Consider the following 15,101-nt stretch of genomic DNA (forward strand, 5'->3'; position numbering starts at 1 on the left):
GGATGGAGAAAGTTCTGATGCTATTTTTTGAATAGGGTGAGATTGTACCACTGCACTCCCGACTGGGCGACAGAGCAAAAACCCATCCCAAAAAAAAAAAAAAAAAAAATTGTTAAGGCCAGGTGCAGTGGCTCACACCTGTAATTTCAGCACTTTTGGAGGTCGAAATGGGAGGATCACTTGAGACCAGGAGTTCAAAACCAGCCTGCACAACACAGTGAGACCCCATCTCAATTTAAAAATTAGTCAGATGTGGTGATGCACACCTGTAGTCCCAGCTACTTGGAAGACTAAGGCAAGAGGATCACTTGAGCCCAGAAGTTCGAGGCTGTGGTAAGCTATGATTGCACCACTGCACTTTTGCCTGGGCAACAGAGAGAGTACCTGTTTGTAAAAAATGAAACAAAAAATTGCTGAATGAGTCAATCAATCCATCAATAAATGAGTGTTGACTTACCTCTCTGTGGACTCTCCAGGAGGTGCCCCCATGGGAATACCTCTTCTTCTTCCATTGCAAAAGGACCATCCCTCTCTCTTGTAACAAAGTGGCACAGATATTCCTCATCAGCACAGACACCTGGGAGAGCTGGGCCAGGCTGACACTGTCCAAGAACCCAGCAATGTACTGCAAAATCTCCAGGGGCAGGCTGGTTAAAGAATTCTGGCTTTTTCCTCCATGACCCAAAAGATGGTTGTTCTTCCTTCGTTCGCTCAGCTCTGGAGCAACCTCCGGCTTAATGGCAAAGGTCTTGAGCTCCTGGCTGTAGATTACTTTTGCCTTTTGCCCCGGGGGACGGAAATGGTTTTGAACAAATGTACATCCCAAGTAGGCGAGGGGGCATCGATGCTGGAACCAGCCGTTGAGACAAGACTGAATGTCTGTGTGGACATTCTTGAAGTGCAGGGGGAACTCATCCCTCCTGAAGAATTTGTTGCAAGTGAAAGTGAAGGCAGAACTGCTTTTGTTGTGTCTCCTGGTGACACACTCACTGTGCAGCTCCACGTGGAGTCCCCCTGGGGTGGCAGCGGTTAGGTCAGCCAGCACTGTCCCAGAGGAAAACTGTTCTGGCTCAAAGTTGTATGTTTGTGTGGCAAAATCCATGAACAGTCCATCAATGCTTCTGGATTCGGAGATGACGTGGCCTTTGAGTTCTCTTTCCAAAGCACACTGGAGGGTGGTCTTGATGAGATCTGATTTGGGCAGGTCCTCCACAGTGATCCCCAGATCTGAAGTATCCACTGCCTTGTGTTCACTCGGCTTACAACTCAACATGGCATCTCCAAGTCGAGCTCGCTTTCCACAGTAGCTCACAGGAACTTTGAAGGTGTAAACAGTCTTAACTTCCTGAGCCTCAAGCTTGCCATAAACAAAGTCTCTCTCCTTGGGTGTACAAGCAGGCATCTGACCAAAGTGGATCAGCATCCGCCCATTGTGCACTAGATACATGTTATAGTCCTTTGCATCCACAGCTGTTTTCAGTCTTTCCAGAACACCATCCTGCCAAGGGGCAAGCCCTGTGGTTTCCACAGCTGTGTGAACATCCTGCTGCTTCTGATTTTCCTGTGGTTTTTTCTTTTCGGGAGCGCCCTCTCCTTCTACCATGTTATTGCCACTGGAAATCTGTTCCTTCTCTGGGCCATTCTTGTTCTTGCTCTCACAGCTCGCTGACGAATTTGTTAAAGCAGAGGCTGCGTGCTCTTTGCTGAAAATATTTTCCCACTGGCCAAACTTAGCCAGGTCCATCCCTTCTTTGGTTTTGGCTAGCACCTCCCGTTCTTCTTGACTTAGCTCTGCCATCTCCCCATTAGTTGCTGACAAACCATGTGGTACCAAACTGATATCCACTCCACCCACTGCTCCTCCCATTTCCTCCACACCGGTTTCACCATTCATAGTTGGTTCCTCCTCAGTAGCCTCTCTAGTTTCTGGGAAAAGTTCCACCATTTTCAAGGATCTGAAGAGGACCTTCTGGTCCTGCAGGGCCAGGGCTGTGTCCAAACACTCCTCACTGGGGGTCTCTTTCATGATGTTCTCATGAAGGGTGGTTTCAGAGTCCACATTTGGCCAGCGGTTCCACTCCATAGAGCAGCAGACCACGCTGGCAGGGCACACCTGCAGGTGCTTGGCCAGTTTGTGGCGGGACATGGACAGAGGGCAGCCATATTCGGAGTTGAGGCATGGAACCTGCTCTAAAGGGCAGAGGAGCTGGTGCTCTGCCTCTTTGCACATGTGGAAGGTGGCACCACAGAGCAGGTGGCAGCTTATTACCAGGCAGGAGACGTTGGGTTCCGCAGGAATGTGGCAGTGGCGGTTGAAGCATCCCTCACAATGCCTGTGGTGCCCTGGCGGAGGCCTGTGGGCTTTCCCCTGGACACACCAAGGACAGGGGAAAGAAAACAAATGAATACTGAGGAGATGCTCTGTGCATGTCTGTGACTGTGTTTTAATTGACATATTTCCTGTTTATGGCTGCTTTTTGTAGAAACCTTGAAATATATGGAAAATCACAATCCCACAATCCAGAAATAACAACTGTAAGTACTTTTTAGAGTTTTGCAACAGTTTATTGTATATATGTGGTAGATGTGTTTAGAATAGGAAAAAAAGAATTGAATATAATGGACTACACTGTTGACAATTGTTATTTTTGAGTTGTGGATTACAGGTTATTTATATCATACAGATAATACTATGGATACAATTCTTCATCCTGCTTTTTACGTTGCTATTAGAACACGAAACTAGATTGTTTTATTAGTTATCCTCTACAGGCTTTCTTCATAATGGCAGTGTAACATACCGGAATATGGGTGTGCTATCATTTAATCAATTACCACCAGAGGGCGGGCTGGGAAGACAGCAGCCAGCTCTGGTTTTGCTCGCATTTCTGTCCCTAGCATCTAGCATGGGCCCTGGACCTTTGTGGGTATTCAGTGCTTGCTGAATGAAGGAATTGCTAGCCATTTAGATTATTGCCGGCTTTTTGACTATTTTATTTAAATGTTCACTAAAACTCTTTGCTCAAAAATCCTTCTCAACTGTTTTCCCCTTACTCTGCATCAGTTTCTTCCAAGTTCTGTCCAGGATCTCTGGTTTGGAAAAAAGTTGATAAACATCATCAACCCGTAAGAGCAAGTCTGCTAGCTGCTTGGGCTACAGGATAAACGAAGGAAGACCTGGACCTCTCAATGGTGAAGCTTCAATAAGCTCCTGGTGCTTACCATGGTGCCCCAATTTCTTCTTGCTTCTTAGCTCTAGGGGAAAATATGAATATAAATGATTAGTAAGAAAAGCAGTTAGGTTACCTATACTAACAGGGGCTAAAGAGACTTCACACACTGTCTCATTTAATTTCTTCCACCATCCTGGAGGTGTCTTTATCCCCATTTTTGAGTCAAGGAAACAGAAGCTTGAAGGTAAGTAACTTGTCCAAGGTCACACAGCTGCTAAGTGATGGAATCAGCTTTGTAGTCCAGGCCATGCTGGCCCATGCTATTTTCTCCGACCCCCACTGCCCTCTGATAGGGCGTATTACCAACCGTGGGATGTGTAACTTCTGCTTCCTATAACTTTCTCCATTGTCTGCTGACAATTATCCTGGCATTCTAAACACTCTTCTACCCACAATCTGGCCTACGTTACCTTCTAATCTTCTCTTCCACTGGGGCTTCCTGTCCACTTAGAGGTCAGCCTGACATCTAACTTGGTCTGGGGCAGTGTGTAGGTGTCTGTGAAATATCTGTAACATGCCATTTCCCCTGGTATATTCAGCTGTGCTAGAGCAGGGGTCAAAACCCCAAAGGCCCCAGAAGTTGACTGAACGGAGACTCTGGCAAGTGAAAGAGAAAATGCCCTGTCTTCAGGGAAATGAAATTTCTCAGCCCTGGTTAATTGATGCCACGTGGGAATGCTTTTTCCAGAGACCGTGGGGATGTGGACTTTTGTGAGTGGTGATATGGTTTAGTGGTTAGAAGGCAGACTGCACAGGTTTACACCCTGGCGCTACAAGTCAGTGGCTGTGAAGACTTTGGGAAAGTTACTTCACTTCTTTGTTCATCAGTTTCCCCATCTGTAGAGACAGGATAATAATAGTGCCTATCCCATAGTGCTGCTGTAAGGAGTAAATGAGCTAAATATACATGAAACTCTTAGAACAGTGCTTGTTTCACAGGAAGTGATCTATACATGTTTGCTATTGTAAAGTAGTATTTTATATTTCATCACAATGCAAAATATTTTACTACATAATATATCAAAATAAAAATACTCTGAATTTTAAATGTTAACAACTAACTTAATTTAAAACAACACTCTATTTGAACCAAAGAAAAACATGAATACTGGCCAGATAGGATCTGTAGGTTGCCAGTTTGCAATATCTGGTCCAGAGAATTTGTAACATATTTTCAGCACTGTGTTAGTCTGTGATGGAGGGGAGGTTAGCATCCAAATGTCAGTACATCCATAAGTTTAAAATTTGACCAGGTGCAATGGCTCACACCTGTAATCTCAGCACTTTGAGAGGCTGAGGTGGGTTGATTGCTTGAGCCCAGGAGTTCAAAACCAGTCCGAGAAACATAGCAATATCCTGTCTTTACTAAAAAAAAAAAAAAAAAAAAAAAAAATTTAAAAATTAGTGGGGCATGGTGGTGCATGCCTATGATCCCAGCTACTTGAGAGTGACACTGACGTGGGAGGATCGCTTGAGCCTGAGAGGTCAAGGCTGCAGTGAACTGTAATGGCACCACTGCACTCCAGCCTGGGTAAGAGAGTAAGACTCTGTTTTAAAAAAAAAACAAAACAAACAAACAAAAAAAACAAAACAAAACTTTACTTTAGAATTTGCCAATTCATTGTGGGTAAAATTTCCCCCAACTTGAAAAAAAAAAAAAGACATTTCAAATATACAGAAAAGGTGAAGGAATACATACAACAAACACCAAAACGTACTTTATCTAGATTCAGCAATTGCTAACATTTTACCATTACACACACACACACACACACACACACACACACACACACAGAGTTTTGACTGAGCCACTTGAAAATAAGTTGCCAGCCGGGAGCACTTATTTTCACTTTGGAAGGCTGAAGCAGGTGGATCACCTGACATCAGGAGTTTAAGACCAGCCTGATCAACGTGGTGAAATCCCGTCTCTACTAAAACTACAAAAAAAAAAAAAAATTAACCGGGCACAGTGGCATGTGCCTGTAATCCCAGCTACTAGGAAGGCTGAGGCAGGAAAATTGCTTGAACCCGGGAGGCAGAGGTTGCAGTGAATCAAGATCGTGCCATTGCACTCTAGCCTGGGCAACAGAGCGAAACTCCATCTCAAAAAAAAGGAAGAAAGAAAGAAAGTTGCTGATATAAGATGCTTTATCCCTAAGTACTTCAGCTTGTACTTCCTAAGAATGAAGACTTATAGTAACATTATCTCACCTAAGAAAACAAAAATACTTTTCTAATATCATGTATAATGTCTATAGTCACATTTCTCCAGTTGTCTCCAAAATGTCTATTATAGTTATTTTTAAATTTTTAATATTTTTATTTATTAAACATTTTTATTGATATATAATAGTTGTACATGTTTTGGGGGTACATGCAATATTTTGATGCCTGTATACAATGTGGAATGATCGAATCAGGGTAATTGGGATATCCATCACCTCAAACACTTTTCTTTATGTTGGGAACATTATAATTCTTCTCTTTCAGTTTTCTTTTTTTTTTTTTTTTGACAGAGCCTTGCTCTGTTACCCAGTGTGGAGTGCAGTGGCACATCATAGCTCACTGAAACCTCCACCTCCTGGGTTCAAGTGATTCTTTTGCCTCAGCTTCCCAAGTAGCTGGGATTACAATCATGCGCTACCATGCCTAGCTAATTTTTGTGTTTTTAGTAGAGACAGGGTTTCACCATGTTGGCCAGTCTAGTCTTGAACTCCTGACCTCAAGTGATCTGCCTGCCTCGACCTCCAAAACTGCTGGGATTACAGGCATGAGCCACCGTGCCTGGCCTCCTTTAGTTATTTTGAGATATACAATAAATTATTGTTAATTATAATTTTTCTACTGTACTATCAAATACTAGAACTTATTTCTTCTAACTATATATTTTTAAAAATTTTGTTGTTGTTTTTTGAGACAGAGTCTCACACTGTTGCCCCGGCTGGAGTGCAGTGGTGCAATCTCGGCTCACTGCAACCTCTGCCTTCCAGGTTCAAGCAATTCTCCTGCCTCAACCTCCTGAGTAGCTGGGATTACAGGCGCCCACCACCATGCCTAGCTAATTTTTTGTATTTTTACTAGAGACGAGGTTTCACCATGTTGGTCAAGATGGTCTCGATCTCTTGACCTCGTGATCCACCCACCAGCCTCCCAAAGTGCTGGGATTACAGGTGTGAGCCACTGTGCCCGGCCCAAATATTTTTAACTGATACATAATATTTGTGCATGGTTATGGTGTACATGTGATATTTTCTTATATGCATAGAATCTGTAATCATCAAGTCAGGATATTTAGGTCGTCGTCTCAAGTATTTATCATTTCTATGTGTTGGGAACATTTCCAGGACTCTCTTCTAGCTATTTTGAAATATACAATACACTGTTGCTAGCTATAGTCACCTACTCTGCTACCAAACACTAAAACTTGTTTTCTCTGTCTGTTCATATCCATTCACCAACCTCTCTTCTTCCCTCTGCCACTATCGTCTACACCCTTCCCAGGCTCTGGTAACTATCATTCACTCTCTACCTCCATGAGATCAACTTTTTTAGCTCCCACATATGAACGAGAACATGCAATATGTATCTTTCTATGTCTGGCTTTAAGACCTCTGCTCATTTTTGAACAAGGATCCTTTTAATATCAATTTATTCTATTTGATTGTCAAGTCTTTTTAGCCTCTTTAATCTGGAACAGTCCCCCACATTTTCTTTTTCAGGAGAAACAGCCTTAAATCACAAGGAAATTATAGTGTGGTTCATTCATTTTATTAGTTCCTCCACTCATTCATTTATTCAACAAACATTTGTTGATTACTTACTACTACTTGCCAGTAAGTGAGCATAAGAGTCACCTGGATGGCTTGTTACAGTCTTAAACACTATTGTTCATTAGAGTCAGCTGTGATGCTTGCTAACCCTATAGATCTGCACTGTTCAATATGATAGTCACCAGCCACATGTGGCTATTTAAATTTAATCAAAATGCAATAAAATGAATAATTCAGTTTCTCAATCACGTTAGCCACATTTCAAGTGCTCAATTGCCATGTGTGGCTAGTAGCTCATCTTTAGGACAATACAGAATAGAGCATTCCCATCTTCACAAAAAGTTCCACTGCCACAGATGCTGGCTGTACCACTGGACCTGAGGGAAGGATGTACTCCTGGAATTTACATGCTTAACACACTCCCCGTCCGATTCTTACACCCATTAATAAATGAGAACCCTTGTTCTGGACCCCACTGGGGCTACTGAGTGTGAAAGATGAATCACAGTAGAGTGCTCTATACTCCTAATAGCCCTAGTCAGGGGCCAGGGGAGAAGTCGCAAGCAGAAGCATCAAACAGGGTCAGGGCCAGCAGAAGATAAACAAAGGTGTTAAAGCCAGAGAAGGAGAGGAGCACAGCGGGGTGGCTGAGAGGGTTGGACTGTGCTGTGGTCTGAATGTTTATGTCCCCCCCAAATCCACATGTGGAAATCTAATTCCCAATGTGGGGGTGTCTGGTGATGGGGCCTTCGAGAAGTGATTATGTTAGAGGAAGTTCTGCTTACCAGGCCTCTGGTTTAATAAGACATGACCAGAGTGACTCCATCTTAAAGTGAATAGCGAGGCACTCACGAGACACCGGTAAGGTTAATACTTAGGGTCTAAAAATAGCTACATCGCAAGGTGACCACACTTAAAATTAGGGAATATTTATGGCCAGACAAAACTTCTCCCACCAAGCCTACAAAGCGTCCAGATGTCCTGAGAGGGCAGCCCTCTTTACTTAAAGATAATGTTAATGAGCAAGCTGAGGTTAAAAGATTGATGGTCTTTGGTCTTTGATAACACTGACAGCCACTACCTTTAGTGAACACATCTGCACGTTTCCAGTTTAATTTAGCTCCTTGTAGTTTCCTTACAGTTTCTTTCTTTTTCTTTTTCTTTTTTTTTTTTTTTTTTTGCGACAGAGTCTCACTCTGTTGCTCTGTTGACCAGGCTGGAGTGCAGTGGCACTATCTAACTGCAACCTCCGCCTCCCGGGTTCAAATGATTCTCCCACCTCAACTTCCCCAGTAGCTGGGATTAAAGGCACATACCACCATGCCCCGCTAATTTAATATTTTTAGAAGAGATGGGGTTTTGCCATGTTGACCAGGCTGGTTTCAAACTCCTGACCTCAAGTAATCTGCTCTCCTCGGGTTTCTTATAAGTAGAGACACTAACAAAAGAGGGAGCATTCCTCCTTCAGCTGCAGATGCCCTAGTCTGCAACTGAGTAGTTTCCAACAAATGTGCTACCTTTTTTTTTTGTTTTTGAGATGCTCTCTCTGTTGCCCAGGCTGGAGTGCAGTGGCATGGTCTCGGCTCACTGCAACCTCCGCCTCCCAGATTCAAGTGATTCTCCTGCCTTAGTCTCTTGAGTAGCTGGGACTACAGGCATGTGCCACTACACCCAGCAAATTTTTTGTGGGGGTTTCATCGTTTTAGCCAGGATAGTCTCGATCTCCTGACCTCGAGATTCACCCGCCTCGGGCTCCCAAAGTGCTGGGATTACAGGCATAAGCCACTGAGCCTGGCAAATGTGCTTCTTTCACATGCCTCAAATCCTTTCCTGTGAGAATCCAAGAACCCACTCTTGGTGTCTGGATCATGACCCTCTTCTCCCGCAACATCTTTCTGGTGTCCTTGTGTGGGGATTGACAATAAGAAGAGACTCCCACTCAGAAGGAAAACAGTCTGTGCAGCATTAATTGGCCGACTTTGGGTAAGTGGGGCTCATTTTAGAGTTATTAAGCCACTCCAGGGGACAAGGATGCTTGTCCACTGCTGCTTGGATTTGAAGCCCAGGGCCCAAGGAGTTAAAAGCCCCAGGGTTTATTTGGGAAAATGGATTTGGCCCTATGAGATGTTTGCCACTATCTTCTTGGGAGTAATCCACCTTGTGCTCTCTGTTGCTGGCCTGAGTGTCCTGCTTCTTGTTTCCTGTTGGCTTTCGGCCTTTGTTTCACAGAAACCCTGAGGCTGCCACAGAAAGGATGGCCCAAACAGTTTAGCATATTCTTTTTTCTTTTTTTTTTTTTTTTGAGACAGAGTCTCTCTCTATCAGGCTGGAGTGGAGTGGTGCGATCTCCCTCTCGGCTCACTGCAACCTCCGCCTCTTGGGTTCAAGCAATCCTCCTGCCTCAGCTTCCTGAGTAGCTAGGATTACAGGCACTCACCACCACGCCTGTTTAATTTTTTATTGAAACGGAGTCTTGCTCTGTCACCAGACTGGAATGCAGTGGCACAATCTCGGCTCATTGCAACCTCCGCCTTCTGGGTTCAAGCGATTCTCCTGCCTCAGCCTCCCAAGTAGCTGGGACTACAGGCACGTGCCCCCACACCCAGCTAATTTTTGTGTTTTTAATAGAGACAGGGTTTCACCATGTTGGCCAGGATGGTCTGGATCTCTTGACCTCGTGATCCACTCACCTCGGCCTCCCAAAGTGCTGGGATTACAGGCATGAGCCACCACACCCGGTCTAATTTTTGTATTTTTAGTAGAGACAGGGTTTTATCATGTTGGCCAGGCTGGTCTTGAACTCCTGACCTCAAGTGATCCACCCACCTCAGCCTCCCAAAGTGTTGGGATTACAGGCATGAGCCACCACGCCCAGCCACCAAATAGTTTAGCTTTTACTTTCCTTGCCTCTCCTCTGACTTAATTCACCACTTGTCTGAGGGACACTGGAAACAAGAAGTCGCTCAGGATCTAGTCTTTTTGTACCTTAATTATTGGAAGAGATGGGCAAAAACTTCTCCATTACTGCAGTTACAAGTTGAAGTGTGGTATTTAACAGCCATATGTGACAAGATTAGAAATGCCCTTCAAGCAAAAGCCTCTTTTATGTCTGTCCCTGCAAACAATTAGCCCCAGAATGGAGGACAGGAGACTTTTTCTTAACAGTTTTCTCTTGTCTGTTAATCAGAAGATCATCTTTCATTGGCTGGTCACGGACAGCTGGGCCCTGTTTCCTAGACCCAGAATGTCATTTTTGCCCTGAAATAGTTTTGTCACGGGATCCCAAGTTACAGCTTGCCCACTTCCCTTGTTTGGTTCAACATCTTTTTTTTGCTGGGTTCTTCATGGCATTGCCTCAGGTGACCATGAGTCTGCTTACTTGTTCTTATTATCTGATATGAACAAGGGGACACAACTGGCTCCAGGAGTTCCTCCCTTGGCCAAATTGGCACTAAGAATTCTCTTGTCCCTTTTAGTGGAGCTCAGCTGGAGGCAGTACAATCTTGCCGACAAGGAGTGGTATTCAGCACCTTCAGTCCTGGTATACCAGTTCTCATGCCGTATCTGTCCTGAAGAGCTCACTGCTAGGGTGCATTTTAACCTATTAGGGAAGGTTTAAATTGGATGGGCTTAAGATGATTTTTTTTGTTTTAATATAACACTGGTCCCAATATCCTTTGAGAGGACCAGAAAGGTGGACCTCAGGTGTTACAGCGGCCCCAAACACTATACCTCGGCTTGATTTGTTTTGGAGAAGGGAAACTAAGTGTGGAGAAATACTCTATGTGCAGGCCTTCCTAATGGTTAGCCAGGATAAGGATTTAAAATACGCTTGTATATGCTTGATAGAAGGAAAGAAAAATGAGGGACTAGACATAATTCATGACCACTTATGTAAGTGCCTCCTAATCCCAGGCTTCCCCCAGCTGGTCCTGGACTCCCCACTGTAATTTCAAGTGCTCCGGAGGAACAAAGTCAGACTCCTAGTTCCCCAGAAGTATCCAAAGTATTATTAACCCCTCCTAGTTATTTGGGGATGTCTGATGTCCTGCCATCACCTCCTCCTTACCCTTCAAGCCCTGTCTTACATTCATTACCCAAAGAGCCGAGCCCCACCAGCACCACTCTCAGTGGGGCCTCTTACCAGCTGTCAAAGTTGACTCTTTGCTCTCTTCAGGAGTTGGCAGATGGTGACGGGGCACTCTATGGGTATATGTGCCTGACAGCCTTATACCTTTTCTGTGCCTGACAGCCTTACACCAGGAAAAATTCAGCTGGTTTTTAGAGGGTCTAGGAAAATTCATAGATGAATTTGAGAGACTAACACTGACATATGAATTAACCTGGCAAGATTTGCATATACTTCTGTCTACCTGCTTCACAGAAGAAGAAAAGCAGCATATTAGGGGAGCTGTTAAAGCATACGAAGATGGAGGGGCAGCCTGCAACCAGGGGCATGACATCTATCCAGTAGGACGCACAGCAGTGCCTGACTGGGACCTAAATAGGAGTTATTAAGAGGAAGTAAGTTTGGGCAGCCAAGGTGGGCAGATCACTTGAGGTCAGGAGTTTGATACCAGCCTGGGCAATGTGGTGAAACCCTGTCTCTACTAAAAACACAAAAATTAGCCATACGTGGTGGTATGTGCCTGTGGTCCCAGCTACTTGGGAAGCTGAGCCAGGAGAACTCACCCGAATCTGGGAGGCGGAGGTTGCAGTGAGCCAAGATCTTGCCACTGCACCCCAGCCTGGGCAACAGAGTAAGACTCCATCTTGAGGAAAACAACAACAACAAAAGGAAGTAAGAACCTAGAGAGGAGAAACCATATGATTAATTGCCTCCTTGAAGCAATGAGATTTGTGATAAAGCCTGTTAATTATGGTAAAGTCAGAGAAAGTACTCAGGGAAAGGATGAAAACCCAACCTTGTTCCAAGGGCACTTAATTGAGACCTTGAGGAAACATATTAACACTGACCCTGACTCCAAGGAGGTACAGGCATTGCTAGGAGTTCATTTCATAACCCAGTCTGCTCCTGATATCTGCAGGAAGCTACAAAAGCAACCATAGGCCCCCAGACTTCCATAAATCAGCTTTTAGACATGACTTTTACAGTTTTCAATGGGCAAGATAGGGCAGAGGAAGCAGAGAAAGTAAAGCAAACCTCCCAAAAGGCCCAGCTTTTAGCTGCAGCTTTGAGCTCTCTACCCCTTCAGAGTCAGCCCCTTATCCCCCAAGCCCTGCCAGAGGAAGTGAGCAGGCAGAAAGCCCCATTCTGGGCCTCTGAGCCACTGTGCCTGGGCCACTGTGCCCTGGGTGTAAACCAATGTGTTTTCTGTAAGGAGGTTGGTCACTGGAAGAGGGAATGGCCTGTGCTCCCAAGAGAGTTGTTGGCTCCTGAACCTATAATGGCCCAGCAGACCTAAGAGTGACCGGCCCCAGACTTCACACCTCAGTTCCTGTTGGACAATTAGCCATTGCTCTGGAGGAGCCTCGGGTGACTCTTGAAGTGGCAGATAAGATTATTAATTTATTATTCAGTACGGGAGCAGTTTACTTTGTTCTGACCCAGCATAATGGAGCCTGTCTTCTCATAGCTGTACGGGCATTGATGGGCAAGCCCAGAAATGCCACTTTCCTTATTCTTTAAGCTGTCCTTCAGGGACTCTTGTTTTCTTGCATGGCTTTTTAGTACTACCTGCATGTCCTACCCCTTACTGGGGAGGAATTTATTGATTCGGTTGCAAGCCATGGTTACCTTCGGAGAGCATAAAGCAAACGAGTGTTACTTTTGTTCCTGTCCCCTGAGGAGAGAAAAAAGGAAGATAAGGATGTGTTTTTCTGCACCTAATGCAACCAGATCCACGACCTCTGTTTGCCCTTGAATGGAATGATTCAGATACTCATTCAACCTCACAACTCACCTGGACAGTTCTCCCTCAAGGGCTGCGGGATAACCCACACTTGTCTGGAAATGCTCTAGCTAAGGACTTGAAGAATCTACAACTGCGAAAGGGCACAATTATCTAGTATGTAGATGATTTGCTCATTGCTAGCCCAACTAAAGAGAACTCAGATAATACTACTGTTAAATTGCTAAATTTCCTGGAAACTAGTGGATATAGGGTGTCACCACACAAGGCTCAGATTTCTACTCAGAAAGTCAAATATTTTGGATATGTCTTTTTTTTATATTTTTTATTATTTACTATTTGTTTCTCTTTTTCTTATTTGTAACACTCCTCCAGAATCAATTTGGGATATATCTTAACCTCTGGTACCCAAGCAATAGCCTCAGAATGGAAGGAAGCTCATTCAAGAGCCCCAGACCAAGAAACCAATGTGGGCCTTTTTAGGAATGACTGAGTTCTGCCACTTATGAGTGCCTGGATTTGGGCAAACATTTCAAGCTTCTATGTGAGGTTCTATAAAGGACAGATTTAAAACCCTTTGATTGGAATGAGAATTGCAGACAAAACTTCAATACTGTCAAAGTGAAATTGGGCTCTGCTCCAGCCTTAGGAATCCCCAACTTGGATAAGCTATTTTTCCTTTATGTGGCCAAAAAGCAAGGTATGGCCTTGGATGTTCTTGTCCAAAAATTGGGGAATACTCCACAGCCAGTAGCCTACTTTTCTAAGCAACTAGACCATGTGGCTTCTGCATGGCCTGGATGCCTTGGGGCTGTTGCAGCTACTGCTCTTCTGGTAGATGAAGCTAATACACTAACATTAGGACAGCACCTGGAGGTTTTGATTGCACACCAAGTCCAGGGGTTCCTAGAGGCTAAAGGGCACCAGTGGATGATGGGAGGATGTTTATTAAAGCATCAGACCTTACTGTTAGACACACCAGACATAACTCTTGAAATTCGCCAAGTAAACCCAGCTGCTTGTCCGCCACAGATGCTGTAAACTATTCCTGCCTACAGGTTATGGAGCAATTTATTCTAGCAGGCCAAACTTAAGGGATGAGCCCCTTAACAATCCTGAGGCAGAATGGTTTACAGATAGAAGCTGAGCTAATTGCTCTTACTAGGGCCCTGCAATTGGAAAAGGATGTAAAAGTTAACATTTATGATGATTTCAAGTATGCCTTTTTAATGCTTCATGGTCATGCCAACATTTGGAAAGAGTGGGGACACCTGACCGCTAAGGACTCCCCCAGAAAACATCACTCAGATATTTTGAGCTTGTTAGATGCTGCTTTACTGCCAAAGGAAATGGCTGTAATTCATTGCAGAGCACATTTTGATGATATTATTAAAGGAAATGCCCTTGCAGATGTAGGGGCCAAGGCCACTGCACTAAAAGAGCCAGTTACGCTTATGGGCATCCTAGTGCCCGCAGCCCCAGATATAGCTGAGCCAGTGTACTCCAAAGAAGAACAAAAATGAGCCAGGGATCACAATTTGGCCCAGGCCCCCCCTGGCTGGCTAATAGTAATAAATTACTAATGCCAAGTGTCAATCAGTGGAAAATAGTTAAGCATTTTCATAATTCCACTCATTTGGGAAGGGATTCTTTATTTCAGTTGATACCTTATTTATTTATGGGAAAACTTTTCAAGATACTAAAACAGATGACTTGAGCCTGAAAGCTCTGTGCCCAAAATAACCCAAACAGCCAGCCATTGCCCCCATCTCTAGTTAAACCTGTCCAACATAGAGGAACCTATCTGGGTGAAGTCTGGCAACTAGACTTTATTTAAATGCCTCTCTGTAGGGGATTCAATTATTTACTGGTGTTTATTATTACCTTCACTGGTTAGGTTAAGGTTTTACCCTACTTGATCCAAAAGAGCTTTAGAGGTCTCAGCCCGGCACGGTGGCTCATGCCTGTAATCCCAGCACTTTGGGAGGCTGAGATGGCTGGATCACAAGGTCAGGAGATCGAGACCATCCCGGCTAACACAGTGAAACCCCATCTCTACTAAAAATACAAAAAATTAGCCAGGCGTGGTGGCAGGCACCTGTAGTCCCAGCTACTTGGGAGGCTGAGGCAGGAGAATGGCGTGAATCTGGGAGGTAGAGCTTGCAGTGAGCCGAGATCATGCCACTGCACTCCAGCCTGGGCAACAGAGTGAGACTTCATCTCAA

The 15,101-nt window shown here is 44.4% G+C and overlaps 1 protein-coding gene across 1 annotated transcript in view; it reads right to left on the bottom strand.

The window, feature by feature from the left end:
- FBXO40 (F-box protein 40) overlaps window positions 1–15,101 on the bottom strand; it is a 34,577-nt gene that overhangs the window by 4,651 nt on the left and 14,825 nt on the right. The window contains exons 2-3 of the mRNA XM_011971602.1: window positions 3,223–3,255; window positions 458–2,368 (exon numbers count right to left, since the gene is read on the bottom strand). Of these exons, the coding sequence (XP_011826992.1) occupies window positions 458–2,368; window positions 3,223–3,225 (1,914 nt within the window). The 5' untranslated portion in view covers window positions 3,226–3,255. The remainder of the gene's footprint in view (window positions 1–457; window positions 2,369–3,222; window positions 3,256–15,101) is intronic.

The sequence above is a fragment of the Mandrillus leucophaeus genome, unplaced genomic scaffold, assembly GCF_000951045.1.
Source record: "Mandrillus leucophaeus isolate KB7577 unplaced genomic scaffold, Mleu.le_1.0 Scaffold123, whole genome shotgun sequence".
Lineage (NCBI taxonomy): Eukaryota > Metazoa > Chordata > Mammalia > Primates > Cercopithecidae > Mandrillus > Mandrillus leucophaeus.